Source organism: Haliotis cracherodii, unplaced genomic scaffold, assembly GCF_022045235.1.
Source record: "Haliotis cracherodii isolate W230 unplaced genomic scaffold, xgHalCrac1.p SCAF_2, whole genome shotgun sequence".
Taxonomy (NCBI): domain Eukaryota; kingdom Metazoa; phylum Mollusca; class Gastropoda; order Lepetellida; family Haliotidae; genus Haliotis; species Haliotis cracherodii.
This window is the reverse complement of record NW_027266275.1, coordinates 53486457-53513561: the sequence shown is the minus strand read 5'-3', so window position 1 is coordinate 53513561 and position 27105 is coordinate 53486457. Positions and strand designations below refer to the sequence as shown.

Below are 27105 nucleotides of genomic sequence, written 5' to 3'. Positions count from 1 at the left end.
CGAATTGCAGCGCCTTTGATGATAGGGCCACTCTTGAAAAGAAGCTAAATCCTTTTCATATTACTTGGATAGTATTGTTTTTTTTATATAACTTGCAATACATGTTATTAAAGTGATCTTTTACAAAATATGTCAAGAAGGTGAAATACAAGCAAATATGAAATGTTTCCTGTTTCTTTGACAAGAAATAAGAAGACAGACAGGGTTCAATTCCACATTTGAGAAATTTCTGTTGGTAAACAAATAATAAGGCCCATGCCTTGTGATACCATTCTGATACCATACAATTCTGACCATTAGAGTGAGTTGGGTTTAACGCTGCTTTTAACAGTATTACAGTTATATGACAGTGTGTCAGCTTAATGTGGGAGGAAAGCCCGAAATTATGTTTGGCAGTTTGGTGAAATACACAAGCACTGTTATGGTGCTGACAAACCCAGAAACATAACCTGGGCAAACCGGGATTTGAACCCACAATCATAGGAACAATAGTTATCATTGTTAATAATTCTAAGCATACTACCTCTATTACATCATTGCCATATTTTTGCTGAAATCACACTATAACTAAATCTCCAGAATTTCAACAGAAGTCCCCTCCACTGCCAACTATACACAACTAGTTGTTCCCACTATAATTGGTGTTACTGCAGTGACAACTAGTTGTGTATAGATTAGTGTATAGTTGTGTATAGATTACAACCAAAATACAGGAATTTGGCAAGGATTTAATAGAGATAGAGGCTTCGGAAAAAAACAATTATACGTTTCTGCACAGGCAAATAGCAGCGTCTTAGACGACTGGTCCACCCGTGCCCCATATTCCCATAATAAGAGACTTGTGACTAATCATGTCAAACTATAACAAAACAAATCACAAAACAAAATGTACAAAACATTTAATCAATGACTGGCTACATAATCATATACAAATTCTACTGCTACAGATATTGTGTATCCTAAACAACACTAACTGCTGTTGAAACATCCTCAATTATCCAGCATGTATTTTCAATCCGTTTATCATAACAGAATGGAGATATGATAAAAGGCTGGATAATTGAGAATGTTATTTTCTAACAAACTTTATTGGTTTCGAATATTTCTCTTACAAAATGAAAATATCTCCTAGGTTGATGGAACACAAAAGATTATATGTTACTTATTTCAGAATTGAACTATTTTCCTTTTAATGCCAATTTCAACATCATCCTTAATATCATTGTGGTTTAGATTAGGATGAGGCAAACTCGCAAACATTATCACACATTTTGGATTCACAAAAATTCAAAAGTACTTGCTCGTGAGTTTGGTTCAGGAACGACATATCCAGCTGTTCCTTTCGATTAAAACAACAATCTCATCTTCAAAGAAATTTAGACTATGATACGGTAAATCTAACCACAGTCTGGCAATTCCCAGGTGAGATTCAGGTTCATGAAACAGGTTCTTTATGTCTCTCATTCTTGATGCTATAATATAAATGTTTTAAACAGTGTGACAAGTGTGTAGCAGCATGGAACTAATACATAAGAAGTTGTAGCAGTATCAAGAGGGGTACATGTTTTTTTAAGCATCCCTTGTTCAGCAAGTGGTATAAAACTTAACGAGCGACGCATCCAAGTGCATGTACCCCCATGACCAACATATCATATTCACAACTATTGTTTTAAAGTTGAGGAAGATCATAACTCATCTAATAAAATATATCATCTTCATAAAAACATGAAACTGTGATGTAAATATTTCAAGGCACAAATGTAAGGACATTAAAGTCCAAATTGGGTACATGTATTTTAGGTATAATTTGAATAACTATCACAAAATAAATAATGAGCATTAGTAATAGGTTTGAGCATCTCCATGTTTTTGTAATTGTTAGCTTCTTCAGTTAGATGGTGTTAATACTCCAGAAATGTCTGCAATTTGGAAGACAAGTGAGCCTCATGTGCCCAGACTGATTCAACTCCTTGGATCCCAATAAATAAGCAAGTTGGAGATCACACTGCTTTCAATAAGGCTGAAACAATTCACCAACACCTAAGATGTCATCGCTACTGCCACACAGAAATTACTTGAATCGTCAGTTTGTGAGATGGCAATATGCTATAGATAGAACAGGAACTGACAAAGTCACCTCCTGTAACAGGAACATGACAAATGTATATTTAAGTGATTTCATCATTTCTTACTATTTGTTGTGTTGTGTGCGAGCAAGAATCCTGGCAGGACATTGCCTCAAGCTAATTCCGAGCATGTGACACCTTTGTTACACTGTTGGTAACATTGCTGCTGTCAGCATGAAAGCAGACATTTAAAAAATATTGAAATCTGCCCCAAATGTAGTCATGTTTATATTTTTGTTTATGTCTTTAGGAATGCCATCATAGTGAATTTTGACAAGCTTTACAACTGACCAGATTTCCTAAATGAATTTACCTTGCTGTTTGTTTAATCAGATTGGTCCGAGATTGCAGACTAACGGAAAATCACCCAACTCCCCCCTTAAATTCTTACTACACCAATTACATGATACATTTGTAGTTGAAATGAAATAGAAATTCAAACTGACAAAGAAAGAAAATAATTCAGCTGGGTAAGAGTATTCGGCATCACGGCAGTCATCACTTGTTTGTCAACATAATAATCAGTCAGTTGCAAATTCAACTCTGAGTATGGTTGTGGCCACATATCACAGGGGGAGCTTTGACTGGAGGCAGCAATAGTATAGAGAGCTGCGAACGGGCTGTCGCTGTGAGGAGTTTGGACACTGCCTCTGACCACATGACACCTTGACGATTGTAACAAGAGTAGAGTTTTGTGACAACATTGTCGACCTATATTTTATTTCAGCTCTGTTCTTCTATAGTGGTTTCTGAGTATAGATTGAATTCATTGAAACTGCTGCCACTGAGTTACTGGTGTTATCTTCCCCATTCCTTATTTCTTAGCTCTATTCTGCGGATCTTGCCACTCACAGTCTTCGGTAGCTCCTCAACAAACTCAATCTGTAACAGGGAACAGTATAACAATGGGATGCCAGGGGTTGACAGAGGTAATATTTCCGGTGTCACACAGTATCTTCGGGGCCGACGGATATTAATTATCAAAGGGTATTGAGGTGCATCATGGATGGGTGACAGGAGTAAAATGTTAGAGTTGTGGGGTTATCAACAGGGGTAAAATGTCAAGGGCATTGGGGTGCACTGTGGTTATATATCTGCTAAATCTACCCACCTTCCTGGAATACTGTGGTCATATATCTGCTATATCTACCCACCTTTCTGGGATACTGTGGTTATATATCTGCTATATCTACCCACCTCCCAGGGCACCATGGTTATATATCTGCTACATCTACCCACCTTCCTGGGATATTGTGGTTATATATCTGCTACATCTACCCACCTTCCTGGAATACTGTGGTTACATATCTGCTACATCTACCCACCTTCCTGGAATACTGTGGTTATATATCTGCTATACCTACCAACCTTCCTGGGATATTGTGGTTATATATCTGCTACATCTACCCACCTTCCTGGGATATTGTGGTTATATATCTGCTACATCTACCCATCTTCCTGGGATACTTTGGTTATATATCTGCTACATCTACCCACCTTCCTGGGATATTGTGGTTATATATCTGCTACATCTACCAACCTTCCTGGAATACTTTGGTTATATATCTGCTAAATCTACCCACCTTCCTGGGATACTATGGTTATATATCTGCTATATCTACCCACCTCCAAGGGCACCATGGTTATATATCTGCTACATCTACCCACCTTCCTGGGATATTGTGGTTATATATCTGCTATATCTACCCACCTTCCTGGGATAATGTGGTTATATATCTGCTAAATCTACCCACCTTCCTGGGATAATGTGGGTATATATCTGCTACATCTACCCACCTTCCTGGGATATTGTGGTTATATATCTGCTATATCTACCCACCTTCCTGGGATACTATGGTTATATATCTGCTATATCTACCCACCTTCCTGGGATAATGTGGTTATATATCTGCTAAATCTACCCACCTTCCTGGGATAATGTGGTTATATATCTGCTACATATACCCACCTTCCTGGAATACTGTGGTTATATATCTGCTATATCTACCCACCTTCCTGGGATATTGTGGTTACATATCTGCTACATCTACCCACCTTCCTGGGACACTGTGGTTATATATCTGCTATATCTACCAAGGGTACTGTAGTTATATATATCTGCTACATGTACCCTCCTTCCTAGGGCACTGCTGTTATATATCTGCCACATCTGTAACTTCTTGGGGTACGATGGTTATATATTTCTTATATCTACCCACCTTCCTAGGGTACTTATATGGAGCTGTGGACTGTTTGACATGATCCTGCAGCTCTCGTCCCAGCTTCTCCATGACCTTGCCTCTGTATTTCGAAGTCAGTACCACAAATGCTTTAACAACCTGCAAATTTATGAACCCTTGACAACAACTTCACAAGTAACTGGTTTTATATCAGCACTTTCTGATATGAAGCAATATCAGTATAAATCCCATTTTGGTCTCATGTCTATGCCATCATGCGTTCTTCTCTTTCCTGTCCTAAAAACTAGAACAATCATCCCAAATTTTATGATAGATACTATTATTATCATCATCAAGTCTGTTCAAATTCATTGATTATATCTGTTTTGTAAGGTTAAAACTGTAAACCTTGAATGATTGATTTGTAACAACTGGCAGTGTTTTTATCATGACTTACCTCCCCTCTCAAGTCATCAGGACTGCTGACAACGGCCGATTCCAGGACTGCAGGATGTTCCAACAGAGCACTCTCCACTTCAAATGGTCCTATGCGATATCTGGAGATACAGAATTAAGGGATAAGCTTGATCAATCAGTATGAAATATGTAACTACTTCATTACCCTACTTGCAGGAGAACATCAGACACTGTTACTCCTGAAATTCGTGCAGCACCAAGTTAATACAAGTGTTATCTCCAAGTCTGCAATGTGTCTGGAAATGGGTGCCAGTTGCCCTACCAGAAAACAAACAAACAAACAAGAAGACTGTGATAAAAGTAAACACTAGTACCCTGCCTCTATCATGTATCTGTGGTGTCTTGAGTGTTCCTTGCAAGTATACAACAGTATCCTTATAGGATAAAGCTTGTATCACATTGTGACAAGCTGATATCATATATACATATGACAGGATGAGATCTTCATAAGATAATGCTTATATGACATGCTGATGATCTCATATATAGGAGAAAGCATGTGTGACATGTTGACATATGAAAGATAATGCTCGTATGACATGCTGACATGATGATCTCATATGTAGGAGAAATTGTGTATGATATGCTGACAGCATGACATATGAAAGATAATGCTCGTATGACATGCTGACATGATCATGATGATGATCTCATATGTAGGAGAAATTGTGTATGATATGCTGACAGGATGACATATAAGAGATAATGCTTGTATGACATGCTGACAGGATGACATCTATATAGGACAACGCTTGTATCAAATGTTGACAGGATGTCATCATATATAGGATAAAGCTTGTATCACATGACAAGAGTCAATACATTACCCTGATGACAGGATGACATCTATATAGGACAAAGCTTGTATCACATGCTGACAGGATGACATCATATATAGGATAAAGCGTGCATCAAATGTTGACGGGATGTCATCATATACACAATAAAGCTTGCATCATTTGTTGACAGGATGATATTATATACAGGATAAAGCTTGTATGACATGCTGACAGGTTGACATTATAAATAGGATAAAGCTTGTATCACATGCTTACAGGATGACATGATATATATGATAAAGTTTGTATGACAGGATAACTATATATATAGGATAAAGCTTGTATGACATGCTGACAGGTTGACACTATATTTAGGATACAGCTTGTATCCCATGACAAGAGTCAATACGTTACACTCATTACAGGATGACATCTATATAGGATAAAGCTTGTATGACATGCTGACAAGATGACATCATATATAGCATAAAGCTTGTATGAGGTGCTGACAGGATGACATCATATACAGAATAAAGCTTGTATGACATGCCGATAGGATTACTCATATATAGGATAAAGCTTGTATGACATGCTGACAGGATGACATTATATATAGATAAAGCTTGTATGACATGACATGGGTCAATACATTACCCTGATGACAGGATGACATCATCTGCTCTCCCAACAAAGTAGATGTAGTCCTCATCGTCCATGTATGCCCGGTCCCCTGTGAGGTAGAAATCCCCACGGAACACTGCTGCTGTCTTTTCCGGGTCTCCCTGCATAAAGCAGACAGTGCCCTCATACAAAACAGGCAAACATCCAGGCCAAATTAGGGTTCTAGGAGGACAATCAGGGGGCACATTTACTTTTACAGTACCAGGTAGTAGTAGTGTAGCCCACAGCGATGTTGAACTATTGATATTCTATTCAATTATGAATGTAAATTTATGATGAACTCTGTTCAGGGTGTTATTTTGACTGGTTGTTGATTTCCAGCTCAGGAGCAAGAAACCTTTTGTGTCAAGTTGGTGCTTAGAGAGATGGTGATGGGGACTTCACTTCCAAATGTGTCCAGGGTTTCTATCATAACAAGGTGGAGATATAATACCCTTGATAATAACGGACACCTACCACATATTTTGAAAAGAGTCCAATTGGTCTGTGTGGTTTGTATCGAACGCCAATGTTTCCTTCCTTCCCTCTTGGTAAAATGGCACCACTGTCATCAACAACCTGGACAACAGAGGGCAGCATTTAAATCAATTTGAAAACAACCTACGTACACAAGGACATGTGTTTCTGATCAACTCAGGATATAGCAGTCAGATATAGCTAAAACAAAGCTCAAAACATTCTGCATCCCCACAGGGAGAAGGGCATGGTGACCTATTCTGGCGCTGAATCCACACAGGGAGAAGGGCATGGTGACCTATTCTGGCCCTGATTCCCCACAGGGAGAAGAGCATGGTGACCTAATCTGGCACAGAATCCCCACAGGGAGAAGGGCATGGTGACCTATTCTGGCCCTGATTCCCCACAGGGAGAAGGGCATGGTGACCTAATCTGGCACAGAATCCCCACAGGGAGAAGAGCATGGTGACCTATTCTGTCCCAGGATCCCCACAGGGAGAAGGGCATGGTGACCTATTCTGGCCCTGAATCCCCACAGGGAGAAGGGCATGGTGACCTATTCTGGCCCTGATTCCCCACAGGGAGAAGGGCATGGTGACCTAATCTGGCACAGAATCCCCACAGGGAGAAGAGCATGGTGACCTATTCTGTCCCAGGATCCCCACAGGGAGAAGGGCATGGTGACCTATTCTTGCCCTGAATCACCACAGGGAGAAGGGCATGGTGACCTATTCTGGCCCTGATTCCCCACAGGGAGAAGAGCATGGTGACCTAATCTGGCACAGAATCCCCACAGGGAGAAGGGCATGTTGACCTATTCTGGCACAGAATCCCAACAGGGAGAAGAATATGGTGACCTATTCTGACCCTGAATCCTCAAAGGGAGAAGGGCATGGTGACCTATTCTGGCCCTGATTCCCCACAGGGAGAAGAGCATGGTGACCTATTCTGGCCCCAAATACCCACAGGGAGAAGGGCATGGTAATCTAATCTGGCACAGAATCCCAACAGGGAGAAGAGCATGGTGACCTAATCTGACCCTGAATCCCCACAGGGAGAAGAGCATGGTGACCTAATCTGGCACAGAATCCCAACAGGGAGAAGAGCATGGTGACCTAGTCTGGCTCTGAATCCCCACAGGGAGAAGAGCATGGTGACCTAATCTGGCACAGAATCCCAACAGGGAGAAGAGCATGGTGACCTAATCTGGCACAGAATCCCAACAGGGAGAAGAGCATGGTGACCTAGTCTGGCTCTGAATCCCCACAGGGAGAAGAGCATGGTGACCTATTCTGGCCCTGAATCCCCACAGGGAGGAGGGCATGGTGACCTATTCTGGCCCAGAATTCCCACAGGGAGAAGAGCATGGTGACCTAATCTGGCACAGAATCCCCACAGGGAGAAGGGCATGGTGACCTAATCTGGCACAGAATCCCCACAGGGAGAAGGGCATGGTGACCTATTCTGGCCCTGAATCCCCACAGGGAGGGGGGTATGCTGACACACAACATTTATATCAACTTGACAACAACCTACAATGTACACAAGGACATGTGTTTCAAGTAAACTCACTCTGGATATAGCAGCACCAGCCAAAAGAAAGATCTCACAAACTTAAAATGACCTATTCTGGCCCTGAATCCCCACAGGCAGACTATGCTGCACTAAGCTTGCCATAAACTTACAACTGGGATAATGTGATAATCGCTTTGTTAATTGAACAAGTTGCATGTCAACACACCTGAGCAACAAACATAACTGTACGTTTATCCCAACAGTCTACACACCTGGAAAACTCTTACAGACCTACCTACCTACCTGCAGTCAACACACCTGAGGAACTTTCACAAACCTACCTGTCCATCTATCCTTGCAGCCAACATACCTACCTGTCCATCTATCCTTGCAGCCAACACACCTACCTGTACATCTGTCCTACAGTCAACAGCCCTACCTGTACATCTATCCTACAATCAACAGCCCTACCTGTACATCTATCCTTGCAGCCAACACACCTACCTGTACATCTATCCTTGGAGCCAACACACCTACCTGTACATCTATCCTTGGAGCCAACACACCTACCTGTACATCTATCCTACAGTCAACAGCCCTACCTGTACATCTGCCCTACAGTCAACAGCCCTACCTGTACATCTATCCTGCAGTCAACAGCCCTACCTGTACATCTATCCTACAGTCAACAGCCCTACCTGTACATCTATCCTACAGTCAACAGCCCTACCTGTACATCTATCCTACAGTCAACAGCCCTACCTGTACATCTATCCTACAGTCAACAGCCCTACCTGTACATCTATCCTACAGTCAACAGCCCTACCTGTACATCTATCCTACTGTCAACAGCCCTACCTGTACATCTATCCTACAGTCAACAGCCCTACCTGTACATCTGCCCTACAGTCAACAGCCCTACCTGTACATCTGTCCTACAGTCAACAGCCCTACCTGTACATCTATCCTACAGTCAACAGCCCTACCTGTACATCTATCCTACAGTCAACAGCCCTACCTGTACATCTATCCTACAGTCAACAGCCCTACCTGTAAATCTGTCCTACAGTCAACAGCCCTACCTGTACATCTGTCCTACAGTCAACAGCCCTATCTGTACATCTATCCTTGGAGCCAATACACCTACCTGTACATCTGTCCCACAGTCAACAGCCCTACCTGTACATCTATCCTTGGAGCCAATACACCTACCTGTACATCTATCCTACAGTCAACAGCCCTACCTGTACATCTATCCTACAGTCAACAGCCCTACCTGTACATCTATCCTACAGTCAACACACCTACCTGTACATCTATCCTACAGTCAACAGCCCTACCTGTACATCTATCCTACAGTCAACAGCCCTACCTGTACATCTATCCTACAGTCAACTACTCTACCTGTACATCTGTCCTACAGTTAACAGACATACCTGTACATCTATCCCTGGGGAGGCCTTTCCCATGGAGCCTGGCTTCACCTCAATACAAGGATATGACCCACACAGAAACGTCTGAAACAAATTAGCAAAGCTTTGACACACAATAAATGCTCAACTCTGTACTTGTTTGTTAATTACCTTGTTAACTGTATGTTATCACAGTAATATTTCTGAGTAACACTACTAGGCGTCCATTCCCACCACTTGCCATCCTGTTACACCACTTGCCATCCTGTCACACCACTTGGCTTCCTGTCACATGACTTGGCTACCTGTCACACCACATGGCTTCCTGTCACACCACTTGGCTTCCTGTCACATCACATGGCTTCCTGTCATACCACATGGCTTCCTGTCACATCACTTGGCTTCCTGTCACACCATAGGTTCCTGTCACATCACTTGGCATCCTGTCACATCACTTGGCTTCCCATCACACCACATGGCTTCCTGTCACATCACATGGCTTCCTGTCACATCACTTGGCTTCCTGTCACATCACTTGGCTTCCCGTCACACCACATGGCTTCCTGTCACATCACATGGCTTCCTGTCACATCACATGGCTTCCTGTCACATTACTTGGCTTCCTGTCCCACCACATGGCTTCCTGTCACACCACATGGCTTCCTGTCACATTACTTGGCTTCCTGTCCCATCACTTGGCTTCTTGTCACACCACATGGCTTCCTGTCACATCACATGGCTTCCTGTCACATCACTTGGCTTCCTGTCACATCACTTGGCTTCCTGTCACATCACATGGCTTCCTGTCACACCATAGGTTCCTGTCACATCACTTGGCTTCCTGTCACATCACATGGCTTCCTGTCACGCCATAGGTTCTTGTCACATCACATGGCTTCCTGTCACACCACATGGCTTCCTGTCACACCACATGGCTTCCTGTCACATCACTTGGCTTCCTGTCACATCACTTGGCTTCCTGTCACACCACTTGGCTTCCTGTCACATTACATGGCTTCCTGTCACACCACTAGGCATCCTGTCACACCACATGGCTTCCTGTCACACCACATGGCTTCCTGTCACATCACATGGCTTCCTGTCACATCACATGGCTTCCTGTCACACCACATGGCTTCCTGTCACACCACTTGACTTCCTGCCCCCCTCACACTTGGCTTCCTGTCACACCACTTTCTTATATGTCCCACAATATCGATGTAAAACACTTCAGTGCTAACTCACTGTTTCTGTCTGTCCGTAGCCCTCATAGAGAGTCAAACCAGTACCATTCCTCCATTCCTCAATCACTTCAGGATTCTGTAACAACAGGTATTGTAATGGTATGTGACTTATTACAAGGGTCTTAGGATATAAACATACACATTTAAATATGCAGCACAAATATAAAAAATCATTATCGAGAAGAAAGATATCACATATCTCTTAATTAGAATACGAAGACGATTTACCTATAAAACATGCCATAAAGCTAGGCGAAAAATTGCAAAGAACAATGAAGAGTTATTTCACAATAAAACATTGTTCTTTTATGACGTCATTTCTGGAGATTCAAACTTGCGCTTGCAGCTTGATTATTTTTTAGAGTGAAGTGTCTTGTGAGTTGGGGACACAGGACATACCATCAGCCACATCACACAGGACATACCATCAGCCACATCACACAGATGTCGCTGTGCCACCAAGACAAACACAATGGCTAAACGATCACACTCAAAAGGGGAAGACAATCGGTATTGGGAGAAAAGGTACCGATGATCGATGTGAAAATATCCAGGAAATACCAAACTCCCCCCCTCCAACTTGTCCAAAATTGCCAAGGTCAGATTGTAGTCAGGGTCAGGAAGTCATCATTATTTAAAAACAGGTAAATATTTTTAAAGCTTGTACATTTTATTAACATCCTTTAAGCTGTACATAATGTTGATACAGCTATAAGAATTAATTGCCTAGTGGTTGTTGTATAAATAGATTACTTGGGGCACCCCTCATGGGTTATTTTCCCTGCAGTGTTTTATTTTACCTAAACAACTTCCTCTCATCATTTATTTCTTAAATACACATTCTATGAAATTCTACTAAACAGCTTACCACTGGTTCCCCGCCACTCACACAATGGCGTAGATGTGGAAAGTGATGTTGTGACAGGTCGTGTTTGATCATGCTGCGGAAGGCTGTTGCAGCTGAGCAGAAATGAGTGATGGGAAAATCAGCTAAGACCTGGGAATACATGAAAAAAGACAGATGATTTAATTCCAGTAACAGTGGTGAGTGAATGAATGTTGTTTCATGCAATAGTCAGCAATATTCCATTGACATAAAGGTGGCCTGTACAAGTTGGAAATACCCTGCCTTCCATCAGCCACACCATCAGCCACATCACACAGCCACACCATCAGCCACATCACACAGGATACACCATCAGCCACACCACACAGGATACACCATCAGCCACACCACACAGGATACACCATCAGCAACATTACACAGCCACACCATCAGCCACATCACACAGCCACACCATCAGCCACACCACACAGGACACACCATCAGCCACACCACACAGGACACACCATCAGCCACATTACACAGCCACACCATCAGCCACATCACACAGGACACACCATCAGCCACAACACACAGGACACACCATCAGCCACATCACACAGCACACACCATCAGCCACATCACACAGGACACACCATCAGCCACATCACACAGCCACACCATCAGCCACACCACACAGGACACACCATCAGCCACATCACACAGCCACACCACACAGGACACACCATCAGCCACACCACACAGCACACACCATCAGCCACATCACACAGGACACACCATCAGCCACAACACACAGGACACACCATCAGCCACATCACACAGGACACACCATCAGCCACATCACACAGCCACACCATCAGCCACACCACACAGGACACACCATCAGCCACATCACACAGCCACACCACACAGGACACACCATCAGCCACACCACACAGCACACACCATCAGCCACATCACACAGGACACACCATCAGCCACATCACACAGCCACATCACACAGCCACACCATCAGCCACACCACACAGCACACACCATCAGCCACATCACACAGGACACACCATCAGCCACATCACACAGCCACACCATCAGCCACATCACACAGGATACACCATCACCCAACCACACAGCACACACCATAAGCCACATCACACACCACACACCATCAGCCACACCACACAGGACACACCATCAGCCACATCACACAGGACACACCATCAGCTACATCACACAGGACACACCACCTGCCACACCACACGGCATGCACCATCAGGCACACCACACAGCCACACCATTAGCCACATTACACAGCCACACCATCAGCCACATCACACAGCCACACCATCAGCCACATCACACAGCCACACCATCAGCCACATCACACAGCCTCATCACACAGGACACACCTTCAGCAACACCACACAGGACATACCATCAGCCACATCACACATCCACACCATCAGCCACATCACACATCCACACCATCAGCCACATCACACAGGACACACCATCAGCCACATCACACAGCCACACCACACAGGACACACCATCAGCCACATCACACAGCCACACCATCAGCCACATCACACAGGACACACCATCAGCCACACCACACAGGACACATCACACATGACAGACCACCAGCCACATCACACATCCACACCATCAGCCACATCACACAGCCACACCATCAGCCACATCACACAGGACACACCATCAGCCACACCACACAGGACACATCACACAGGACACACCATCAGCCACATCACACAGCCACACCACACAGGACACACCATCAGCCACATCACACATCCACACCATCAGCCACATCACACAGCCACACCATCAGCCACATCACACAGGACACACCATCAGCCACACCACACAGGACACATCACACATGACAGACCACCAGCCACATCACACATCCACACCATCAGCCACATCACACAGCCACACCATCAGCCACATCACACAGGACACATCACACAGGACACACCATCAGCCACACCACACAGGACACATCACACATGACAGACCACCAGCCACATCACACATCCACACCATCAGCCACATCACTCAGCAACACCATCAGCCACATCACTCAGGACAGACCATCAGCCACATCACACTTCCACACCATCAGCCACATCACTCAGCAACACCATCAGCCACATCACTCAGCAACACCATCAGCCACATCACACAGCCACACTATCAGCCACATCACACAGGATACACCATCAGCCACATCACACAGGACACACCATCAGCCACATCACACAGGACACACCATCAGCCAGGTCTTGCTCCACATATCAACTGGATGTAAATCTAACCATTGCCTGATATTGAAATAATAAATAGAGCAGAAACATGTTGCATGAGAAATACTGCCATTTTAGAGATGTAATCTGAGTGCTCATTGGTCTGAGTGCTCGTCATTTCCCACTTGGTTAAAAATAACATGAGGACAAAGTCATTGATACACCCCACCATGGCAATACATATATTTTATGGTTTTCAAGATCTGCTCCAGAAACAACATCTTGCATGGACGGACACACAGTGTCCATTTTAACACACAAACCCCCCAAAAAATGTGTTGCGGGGAATAACTACACCAAAAACCCGTAGTATTGACGACTATACCATGGGGCCCATACTGACAACAGGGTTGAAACTTCTTGAGTAAATTTGAGTGTCATTATCGGAAGGAACAACATGCCTAGTTTCAGGTTCAACCTTGACAGATGCCTGACACACCAGCCGCGACTCAAAACATGGCAGGTCCAAAGATAACCCACTGCGCCATGCAACATAGTTCTTACTCAGTCACTGCTGTGTTGTGTTACCTTGATTGTCTCCTGAGGATCAAACCTTGGGTTGTTGTAGACAAAGACACAGGATCCACTGATCCATGGAGAAAACACACTCGACCATGCCGACTTGGCCCAGCCTGTGTCCGACATGTTCCAGAACACTGATTTCTGGGTGAGATGAAGGAAGTATCTGCAGCAGAGCCCTTACTATTTGAAGTATACAAATAAGAACATAACAACTAACTGAAGCAGGCGCCGTGATTCACTGTGTAGAGTTGCATCCCTTGGGCACGCCAGAAACCTATGATTGTGGGTTCGAATCACAGTTCGCCCCAATTATGTTTCTAGGTTTCTCAGCACCATACCCGTGCTCATGGGTTGCACCAAAGTGGTAGACATCTAAAACCTGCATCACTTCGGGCTTTCCTCCCACATTAAGCTGACACGCCGCGATATAACTGGAATACTGTTAAAAGCGGCGTTAAACCCAACTCACTCACTCACTCACTCTAACTGAAGCACTTTTATCAATGTTAGAAATGAGTTGACCTTAACGTACCTTTCACTCAAGTATTTCAGTTTTACCAGACTAGCAGTTTAATACATGTATGGGGGAGTATGGGAGTAAAACACTATACAAAACACTATTAAAACACTTATCACTTTTGAAGAGGTCAATATGGGAAAACATTGACCTGAGGACCCAAACCCTGACGTGGTCTGACCAAAAGTAATCATTATCAATAATTTGTTATACCGAAATTCACTTTAAAGTTTATGAATCCTTTAAACCGTCCTGTTTCATTTCAGTCACTTATCTGTGGATCGTGAAATGATAGTACCAGATGCCATTTTCTTTTACAGCAGACAAGTCAATATTCATCATTTAACAGATCAATACTGATCATGTGATGAGTCAGTACTTGGGGTCAGTGTCATGCAGTCACATGATTTGGGGGTCAACATTCGAATGGTACAGATTAACCAATGAAATTGCAAGATTCTTAATAGATGTAAAACACAAAGTGATGCAGGTGATAGACATTTACCATGGAGATGGTGCTTAAAGACCAAGGATCATAGATGGGTGAATATGGACTAAGAACCAATTACAAGCAGATCCTGGCACCACTTAGAAACACAATGATGGAGAGAGAGTTGATTACCTTAGACCCAGGGCCACCATTCCCTCTGCTTCAGAAATACTTAGTCAAGAATACAGCTTCCAGGCGACCTCTATCTGTATAACAAACTTATGCCTCCATGTGAACTCACCTGGCTGTGATACTATGACCGAGGCCGTAACTGACATGAGTGTGTTCTGTCATCTTGGGGGCCCCTGTTGTTCCACTTGTGAAGAACAGTGTCATTGGGTCTCTGCCTTTCGTATTCACACACTACAAAAAAAAAATCTAACCTGTCATACAAAATAATCAATAAAGCCATAAAGATCCTATTTGGCAAAAAGTACAACAAGACCTCATACTAACAACCCCACATTAATAAATTACCCCCAAGTAGCTACAGATGAAGAAAACCACTACATGTGTTGCTTTGTTGTATCACTCAATGACATACACCAAACACAGAGTCATGCTCTACATTCATGCTTCACATAATTTAATCTGTCGACCATTAATGAACCTAAGTGGCTTGAATGGTTTGTAGCTTAAAATATGAAAACAAAACGCCCCTGCCTCACATTTTTTAATAAAATAGGATGAAAACCTAATGATTGATTCATTGTGGCCTAAAGATATTAGCTAATAGTAAGCACACCAGTAATGGATTTCCTTGATGGCGATAGTTGGGCAGGTATTGACTTGCAACCCCGATGTTGCATGCTAGCCTCAAAACTAGTCGCCACATAGACTAGAAATTTTCCCAGACCCTTTTTGCAACTGGCCATAGTCAGATTTAAGCTGTGAAACTTTTGCTATTTGTGACAGAATCATTAACAAAAACAGACAACGTGAACACCATGACAAGGGCAGACGGGTATTAAGTGGACATTGATTGGGATTCAGAATATGGCTTGGTCATGTGACATGGTGTATGCCAACACTTGTTTGTCCACTAAAGTGAATTTCCCAGGGTCTATTCGGTGTTCATGTTTTCTATGTATCCAGATATATTGTTATAGTCAGGTTACAATTCTTGATGTAATCCCATATCAATTATGAACAAAAATGAAAAATTGCACCATTCTACACATAAACCATATTACTACAAAATACTGTTGCGACCTTATGCCATCTCCAGATTACACTACACAAAATGGTACATCTATATGGCATACCTCAAACTTCTCCGAAGCAGATTCAAACAATTCCTCAAAATTTAACCAACCATTTCTGAAACAATGAAAATACATTTATGCATGTGTCACATAAAGTTAGAATCAGCGTAAACCACATAATATCCGCTCTCATAAAATGTATCTATTCTTGTATTTTGCCATCAGTTATGTCATCAGTTTGCTTGTCTTTCAGCAGTTCAATAACTCCTACATCAAATTGTCAATGTACTGTGACATTTTCCATTAAAATATGCATCTATCCATTGAAATTTTCAACTACCGTATTCGAAGTAATAAGCACACACTGTGATATTTGCTAATATATTGGCTAGTGAACAATCCCAATTAGCACCCCTTCTGATTGATCAATGTACACAAGACTTATTTATTCGTGTATAATACGCAATTGTGTGATATATGCACCCTTAATTATGGGCATTTAAATTCTGGAAAATATATCTGTCGTGTACAATACGCAAATACTTTTCTTTTGTATCATTTCGGGCTGTCAGCATAAACCATGAAATTTACGACCTTTCGATTCTGTTTTTTTCTCAATAAAATTATATTCTAATAAGAGCCCCCTATTTCTCATTTTTTTTATGGTATCTATGTTAAAATGCAAATATCTATGACAAAATATTATCCACAGTAAAATGAAGTTAACTTCACTTCCAACAAAAGATAAGGGAACTTATGATTTGAACATAACTATAACTGAGGTGTATATTAGCACAACCATGGTGTTGCATCTAAATGCAACATCTAATCACGAAATTTCACATCAACCATGAACAGTATGTGATGCACATGCACACAGAAGCTAGTGTATTGAGGAAGTCACAATCACTAATGGAACTGAGTTAAGCACACACTTAAAAATTCCTCAGAGACAGTATCTCAAGGAACAGATAAATATGGTCATTTGCAGCTACAATAGAAGGCAGAGAGGGGGTGTCAATATCCCAAATTGCCCGAATATTTGTCAAATCAAAAAGTGTATTTTGTCAACTGTGGGACATGTACCGTCAAACGTGTCGGGTTGCAATGAGACCTGGGCGTGGCAGGCCTAAAAACTGTCACCCAGACAAGGTCGTCTCATTACATAAATTGTACTATGCAATAGATTCAAATCTGCTACTGTTATCAATTGAGAATTCCGTAAAAATAACAGGAAGGCAAATTCACCATCTTCCTTTAAAAACCAGCTCTATGCAGCCCACCTGAAAACAAGGCTTCCTGCGGAGAGTGTGACAAAGATTGGGGGGGGGGGGGCTAGGCAACACCAGGGACAGGCTGTGTGCAATGTTGGCGATGTTGCGACAAGCCAGGACAACAATTGTTGACCATGTTTGGTATGGAGGTGGTAGTGTCATGGTGTGGGGCAACATGTGACAATCAAACTGATTTGGTTATTGTGATCATTATGGTAATTGACCAGCCAGCGACATGCTGATGAAATTTTTAGTGCTGTCATTGTTCTGGAATTATCAGCAGAAATCTTGAACTGAAAGTTGATAATGCCAGACCACATCATGCCCCGGTTGTCTACGATCATCTTCGACGAGAAGGTATATGGACATTGGACTGGCCAGCTGACATGTCCCCTATAGAGCATCAGTGGAATAACGTTCTCAGGCGGAGAGCGTATGCCAGAGACCCAGGACCTGCAATGTAGCCAAGCTTGGATGGCTCTTAAGGCTGACTGGTGGTCAATACCAGGAGCAAACATACACAAGGTAATCAACACTATGCCCTGATGGTGTCATGCATGTATCGCTCAACATGGTGGACACACCAGATATTGATCTACATGCCTGAAATAAATTTTATCGTCATTTCACTTTCCCTATCATTTCATTAGTCCCCATATTTTTTGTTGGTACTATCCATTACAAAATGGAACTATGCATGCTAAAAAAGCAACTACACACAATGAAATGACATCAGCCTCTTTGAAAAGGAAATCCGGGGGGGTCCACTTATTACAAGAGTTTTCTTTTTAAGGAAATTAGGAAATTAATTGAAGATCTTACCTTGATGACTTTGAATTGACAAGAAGTCTGATTCTGAGATTTGGACACTGACCTGCCACCTATGGAATACAGGAAAAGAAACAAAAGACACTGTTATCAATATAAACTATGTCACTCCACCCCCAACCCACACACTTGCCGTGGGGATTCAGGGGTAAAATACAGATCCCTAGCAACCTAAGTTGGTCAAAAGAGGCGACCTGCATGTCATCCTATCCCATTTGCATGGATTGATGAACATCTCATCAATCACTGGATTGTTTGGTCCAGACTAAACTATATACAGATTGCTGTCATGTAGCTGTAATATTTGCTGAGTGAGGGGTTAAACAAGAAACAACAAGTTCGAAATACTAAATCTTTCATTGTCACAATCTCCCTGTTGTCACACGTTGAAATGTTAAGTAACAGTGGCCCCATGGGAATCCGGGTTTGCATAAGTCCTCCACAGCTTATGCTGCTTGAGGGGTCAGGCTCAGTGAATTACGAAATTTCACTCGCGTAATCATGCCCTGATAGTGTAGGATGTTGTTCATGATATCAGTCACTAGCTTGTCTGTTATTTACAGGCCGGTAAAATGTCCTTGAGAGTAAGCACGTACCTGGTCCACCACATCAGCAGTTGAGTCGTCTGCAATGATGCATGTTGCCTGTGACGCCTGCAGGCGATGGGAGAGATCGCTGCTGCGCAGCATCATCGTCCCTGGACTCAGTACAACTCCTGTTCACAGTCAACAGAAGACTCACTAGTATGGAAGAAGATTAACATTTAAAGGACAGTCTGGTTTTCTCCCTCCTTAGTCTGTTCCATTATTTCATAGGTGGTAAAATCATCAAAGTCAGCCAACAGAGGAATGGGAGTAACCTGTTGACATGTTGTCTTTCATTTCATTATTTCTTTGATTCACATGACAATCAATTCCTTTTAAAAAGTCACTTTAAAGAAATGTTTTTTAAACTTTATTTTCATTTTCCAATGCAATTCCCTATTTTGACAAGTACCATCTTTCCGAGGTAAGGGAGTTAACTGACGAAAAAGGTTCAGCTTCAGCCCTTGCCAAACTAGGCTGAGAATTATGGAGTTATATTTTTGCCTCAGCTAACAAGGCTATGTATGCATAGTCCAATCAAAATTGTGTAACAAAATCAACATCCAGTTTGTAAATTGCTGTGCAGATTTCACTCGATCGCAGGAATTGCAAAGCATGTGTATTATAAGCAGCGTATTTGCGTAAAATACCCCCCAAAAATATTCAAAACCCAATTACTTTCAATTGACTTGTGTACAGAAACGCATGCATTAAATGAAAAACACAAATGCATTAAAACAGCATGCATAAATTTCCAATGAAGCTTTTTCAGCATGCATACAAAGGAGTTGATTTCCGAAACACAATTACGAGCTAATTTACTTTCCGAGTCAAGCGTATATATCTAGAACAGTTATGTACATCTAAAACATTATTTCATTTTTTTTAAATCTCAAAATGTTCACTAATTTGGGGAAAAACCCAACAGAATGATGAATAGTCGAGTGAAAATATATTGGTTACCCAAAGAAAAATGTAATAACCCAATTAATATAGAAACCCCAGAATAAAAACTCAATTGCTCAAAAAGTTGTCTATATATGATGTAAATACTTATGTTAGTGCACATGGAGAGCGGTATTAAATAATATCATCCATGATATCAGTTGATGATGATGATGATGATGATGATGATGATGATGATGATGATGATGATGATTAGGAAACATAATGATATGCAGTGAACGGAAAGTATATAAATGACAGCTTAAGATAAGATAATTGGCAAATATTTGTAAAAAATATGACAATAATAATTTATCAGGCTGGCTTACCAGAGCGAATAGCCCCAACATTGAAAAGCCACCACTGTGGAATCTTGGGTAGCATTATAATGGCACGATCTCCTGGCTGCAAGCCACATGGGCCTTTTAAGATATTTGCTGTCCTTGAAACATAATATCATGGAAGTTGAATATTCAGTCAGCCTTAAAAGAATATTCAGAGGTACACCCACTACCATATCTGCCAATGGTATAATGCAGACAAACAATATAAATCCACAAAAGTAAGACATCAAGCCAATCTTCAAAGATAAGAGGGGTCAAAAATATATAAATCCTCTATTAGATATGTTAATACCTACAACACGCCACACTCAGCAATATTCCAGCTATATGACGGCGGTCTGGACCAGACAATCCAGGGATTGAGATCATGAGCATTGATCCATGCAATTGGGAAACAACGACATGCATCAACCAAGCCAGCGAGTCTGACCACCCGATCCCATTAGTCGCCTCTTACAACAAGCATAGTCACTACAACATGCTGGTTGGTTGGTTGGTTGGTTGGCTGGAGTGAGTGAGTGAGTGAGTGAGTGAGTGAGTGTGTGTTTCACACACTGTACCCATGTGGGGAATCAAACCCGGGTTTTCGGTGTGAGTAGTGAAAGCTTTATCATCGGGGCCACCCCACCACCCGCACTTAAAGAAACAGGTACAGGTGTATTGTGGTCACCTGTTTGACTTGCTGGCCAGGTCCTGGTATGTCCACTTCACCTGCTGTCCATCCTCATGGGCCCACCAGAACCCAGGGACAGTTCTGTCTCGCTCTCCTGTCTGAATATATACCACAGTACACAATCACGACACAAAACAGGATCAGAACAAAATCTGATTTACATGGAATTCTTTCAGCCTGATACAATGACAACAGTGTTGTGCAATGATGACCAATTTTGGATACATAATGTAACATACCTCTTCATACCTCTATGTTGTAGTAGGGGGTCCTTCTTAACAGAAGATACATGTCCAGTTTCCACCCTTGCCAAACTAGGCAGGAATTATGGAGTTGCATTTTAGCTGGACTATGCACAGTCCAATCAAAATCGTGTCACGAAATCGTCATCCGGTTCAAACACAACATAACGATTGCCGTGCAGATTTTGGTTGACTGTATGATTTGCAGGTCATGTGTGCCGTCAACTTGGCGTCGACAGATATTTTTAAAAATATTTTCATGTTTTTAATCAAGGTGCACAAGTGATTTGATGCACTTCGAAGATAAGACCTGATTATTGATCAGATCATCTTGACTGAAGCAAATGCAAGTGATATGAGAGGTGGAACCTGATTTGTCAATATGTGGGACATAGAAAGGACCTAACTCGTAATAGCCACTGGTGGTACTACCATCGAGCCACAAACTTCCAGCCTAGTTCGGCAAGCGTGGAAACCGGACTTCTACAGTCGGTTAACTCCCTTGCCTTGGGAAGATGTATATTATATAGAATCTTAATAGTTATCTAATTACAAGAATTTTGAAGATGTATCTTTTTCTTTTATAAACTATCAAAAATGGAGTGTCAGGAAAATACCATTTTTTAAAACTATTTGGGTTTTTCTGAAAACGAAACTAAAACTATAAAAAGTGTTGGCAAAGTCAAAATATTGCTGCTGGTCACTATGAAATGAATACATCCACAATCAAATACGGCCACAAACCTGTTCTGCATCTGCCCACTTGTCTATAACATCTCTGGCAAAGTTGTAATATTCGGGAACATCAAGCTTAAAAGTCTTCTTCTCTTGTTCATAGTCTGTAAACTCGTCAAAAACCGAATATTCTCGCAATCCATATGAAAATAGTCGACAATGTGAACGGTAAGTGTTGCGACAATGAACATCCCACACTGGTGAAGAAACACGAGGACATGAGTATTTGTTTGTAGAGAGAGTAGCTCTGCTGTGGGTTATGGTCGGTGGGAGGACGAAGAGGCTGGGATGCTGGTGCTCGGGGCGTAACTTCCTCACCGTACATGAGAGTTGGTGCTGTATGGCACCAACACTGCGCTGGAGCATCTTGATGCTTACGATGTGATTCCTGGAAATTAAGAACAGTCCATTTCTGTTAGGCCATAGTAAGTTAATTATTAGGCTTGCATCCCTGCCATCCTCACATCAGTTGTTTGTCCCCAAGTAACTACAGATGAAGAAAGTCACGACATGTTCCCATCCGTTGACACTTATGGTACACAGATGTCTTGAATAATTTCTTGAACAAAATCAAAAACTAGACGTCAACATTTTTTCTGAAATTTGGCTGAAAATTTAAACATTAGTTTTGTTGCCACATAATGCATTTACTGTATTTGTTAGTGAGATAATCATATGTAATAAAAGGGAGACTAGGCTAAAGTTCCAGTCTTGGTATGGATGTTTGAACTTGTGGCCTGTATGAAATTGATTAATTGTCCCTGTAAAATTAGCCATATAGACTACTAGACTGGTCTACATCATGAAATTTGAGTTTGAATACTTTTAAGGGGCATTTGATTGAATTGCTAGGACTGAATATACAATCAGCAGGAGTCCAATGTTAGTGATGAAGAACATTCTAAAATGAGATTGAACCTATATGGTAATTAATACCTTGCTAGCCTCCACAAACTTCAAGTGATAACAAACTTGATATACTTACAGTAATTGGTAAAAAGAATTGTAAAAGACATGATATACATTCAGTCCAACCCTTTCAACCCCGACAATACTGTTCAAAGTGAAATCAAGATTAACGGATCATTGGTACCTTGTATTGTCACTTTAATCATTCACAGACATTTCTAAAAGCAAAGTTTCTCGACCAACACACTTTCGCTGTACATGGATATAAAATGTCATTATTTCTTTTATAGAATTTTATAAAAAAATACACATAAACTGATACTGTCAGGCAAGGGTTTATTCTGAACTTCAAATGCAGTTAATTACACATCTGGATTCAAATATTATTCCTATAAATATGTTCACTGGCCAGCTGGCTTCTTAACAAAAGTCCTTATCATATTGTACTAGCCCAAAACACTTCTGATAAAATATGAAATAAAAAGAAAATTGCAACTGACTTTGACGTTAATAAATATATATTAACTACAGTTTTCGGCTAGACACTCAGGCCAGCTTTACAGAAATATTACTAGCCCATTTTTTAAAAGTCACTGGCTATACATACATTGAACTGTTCTTTTATTTGTTCAGAAACCATAAAATATTCAGTGAGTGAGTGAGTTGGGTTTTAACTGCTTTCAACAGAATTCCAGTTATATCATGGCATGTCAGCTTAATGTGGGAGGAAAGCCCGAAGTGATGCATGTCTCAGAAACATAATCGGACTTATCCAAGTGGAACCTTGAAGTTGTGGGACAGAGAGAAAAACTTGTAGCAATTTACACACACACGCGCGCGCGCGCACACACACACACACGCGCGCACGCACACACACACAGGGAAATTGTCCGTTGGACATGATGCCTGAAAAAAGTGTGCAGTGCCAAAAAAATCAATTGTTACTTATTGCTGAAAAACTTTCGAAAAGGGACAAGGCAGAGACATTTTATGAGTGCTTCTCTCAGTCGTGTTGCTTTGTTATGGTAATATTATCTTCCTGTAAAATCTGTACTGTATGTCTGTTTCAGATCAATTTTACATTGACACAAAAAGAGCTCAGTTTATGTTACTTAACCTCATCCCGAATCCACAGCACATCCGACCGTGAACGTAAATAAAACGATTGACCCCATTAGAGTTGAGATTCAGATCTACAACTGCAAACTTTCAACTCGTATCAGTTGAGAAGCCAACTGCGGGTCAGTGCAATACGGAACACAATTCAAGGCATGCTGCAAACGTGAAAGTTGCATATTTGTTTCTTGTTACCTGCTTCCAAAAAATGCCAGCAAAAAGCAATTGACGTTAGCGGAGATTCAACCACTTCTTCGCCGAGGTGTTCTGGAATCAACACTGACTGACACTTCTCCTGGGGCAAAAGCAGGTCACTGTGGAGACAACTCGTGTTGGCTTGGTTTACAATTTCTATACCACTGTTGACAGGTAGTGTCAGAAATGATTTGCTAAACAGTCCTGTCCAGATATATGGTAGGTAGGATGGCTAGATAGACATATGATCGACAGGAAGCATGGCTAGATAGATTATAAGAAGCTAGGATGGCTGAATAGAACTTTCAGGTGATCTGTAGGTAGGGTGGCAAGATAGGTAGGTAGGGTGGATTTTCAGAAATTTCAGGTGATCGGTAAGTAGGATGACTGGATAGATAGATTGTAGATGAGAAGTATGGATTTACTAATTTCAGGTAGGAGGTAGGTAGGTAAGAATATTGCTATCAATTAGGAAATGAGCAAATTCTTACTATTTTATGTTGAATCCATCTGGCACTCACCACAAATTAAATATATGTGGGAGGAATGCATTCTTGCTGAGTTTATAGAGTGATAATATGTGTCTGTAAAATCACGTAAGAATACTTAAGATGCCAAATTGAGATGTTTCAGTTCAGAATTATCCACGGGATTATATCAAATCGGAGTCCATAATATCCATACCGTTAATATCAATGTAACAAACAGTATCATTCTGCATAGCAATAGCTGCTGAAACTCATGTAATAACCTTGCTTGTGTTTTCTAAAATTGTGTGTATATCTTTTCTTAACGGCCACAGGCACTACTCTGGGTGTCTGGTTTTATCTTTAACAGGGACTCAGAAATAAAATATCAATCACAAAACACGTCCACCTGACCCGTGACGAATATTGTTGTTAAATATTGCATCTCTTGTCATTTTTTAGAATTGTTCACATATATCAAGTTATTCGCCTCTATAATAAACGTTTGCATTCATAAGATGAATCTTTCTTTTTTGTAATATCTCCCACCATTCTGTATATTTTTTCCACAACTCACAACATTAAAGGACCGCCTCCGTGGTGTAGGGGATAGAGGGTCTGCCCGGAGAGCAGAAGGTCAGTGGATCGATTCCCTGTTGCCTCATACCAACTTGAGATGGTACTTGTTGATACCCTGGCTGGCGCTCGACATAAGGGGATAAAAGAAGGACTTGTCGGCACGAAGTCAGTATACTGTGTCTGAGTGGGGCATCCATGTTAAACTGCGCACGATATCTCAGTGGATTAGTATTATAAAAGCAGCAGTAGTCCAGACGAGTACAAGCAGATGCGCGCGCGTGCATGCACGTCGCTCTATAAGTGCAATATTCTTGAAACCCTATCTAACTTCACCTCACCACAACATTAAGGAGAATTGAGCTTATCACATGAAAGCAGGGAGTTAACATATTCTAAATTACCCGACACAGAGACCATATGGCCTATGTCCTACACTTACCAAATGTCTTTAAACAAAGGAGAGTGAAATTACTTTATTAATTGATGACTCGTCAGATGAATTATATCTTGTTTAAATGTTCAAGAATACAATATGTGCATTTGTGTGAGATTGGTAGTATACACTAGAAACGCCGGCGATAGGACGAATGAGTGAGTATGGTTTTACACCGCTTTTGGAATATTCCAGTAATGTCACGGCGGGGGACACCAGACACGATCGAACGCTTTAACCTCTAGGCTACCCAACCGCCCCCTGAAATATGAGAAGCAAGTACACATGTTGATAGAGTTTTAAAACTCGTTTTTTTTATGTTCAGATTGTAAGATGTTTGGTTAACAGGGTCATATCAGTTAAACAGATTTCGTGGTATTTTAGTGAACGAAAACCTAGTATTCTTGTTCTTTTTTGTGTGCCAAAGATGTGACCGTGACAATCCAATCCATTGAAGTGTCCAATACGGACTCTAGAGCTTTTGTCATCAATATAATTTCAGATGACCCTAAAATAGACACAAGCGGGATCATATGAGGGTGTTAATCTTGATTACTCAAATAAAAAATATATATATTACGAATTGGTAATACTTATACTGACAGGTATTTGTATGACAGACTGGCTATTCTTCCATACCATTATATAATTTGGATTGTTTGTTGTCTTATATGCAAAGATAGATTGTAATGAATATTTCGTGCGGTATCTCAAATATTTCTACTTACACGTTTTTTTAAAGAAAAAGAATGGAATAGAATTTAAAGGTCTTCCTTGATGTACAGGATGAAATCCCGTAATGTTAACGGCATTATTTACCCTCTTAAAAAAATAGTACCGTTCTTCATAGTTGCCTTACATTCATCTGACTTTAAACTCAGATAGATTACTCATGATTTCGATGACAGTATGTGTTTAACGTTTGTGTGATCATAAAAATCGCATTCAGGAATGTGATGTTTTGAATAGACACGATGTAAACATCGTACTGACAGGTGCGAGGAGC

General features: G+C 41.5%; 1 protein-coding gene across 1 annotated transcript; it reads right to left on the bottom strand.

The window, feature by feature from the left end:
• Positions 1-919: 919 nt before the first annotated feature.
• On the bottom strand, positions 920-24709 carry LOC139469265 (acyl-coenzyme A synthetase ACSM3, mitochondrial-like). Its single transcript, XM_071251409.1, has 17 exons — positions 24621-24709; positions 22410-22788; positions 21421-21521; positions 20736-20848; positions 19474-19592; positions 18872-18930; positions 16836-16890; positions 15812-15933; positions 14570-14726; positions 11739-11867; positions 10872-10946; positions 9651-9731; positions 6700-6801; positions 6217-6344; positions 4764-4863; positions 4346-4465; positions 920-3008 (listed from the first exon to the last, which is right to left on the bottom strand). Exons 2-17 carry the CDS (start codon positions 22764-22766, stop codon positions 2925-2927), a joined length of 1902 nt encoding a protein of 633 aa, XP_071107510.1. The 5' UTR covers positions 22767-22788; positions 24621-24709; the 3' UTR covers positions 920-2924.
• Between the last annotated feature and the right edge of the window lie 2396 nt (positions 24710-27105).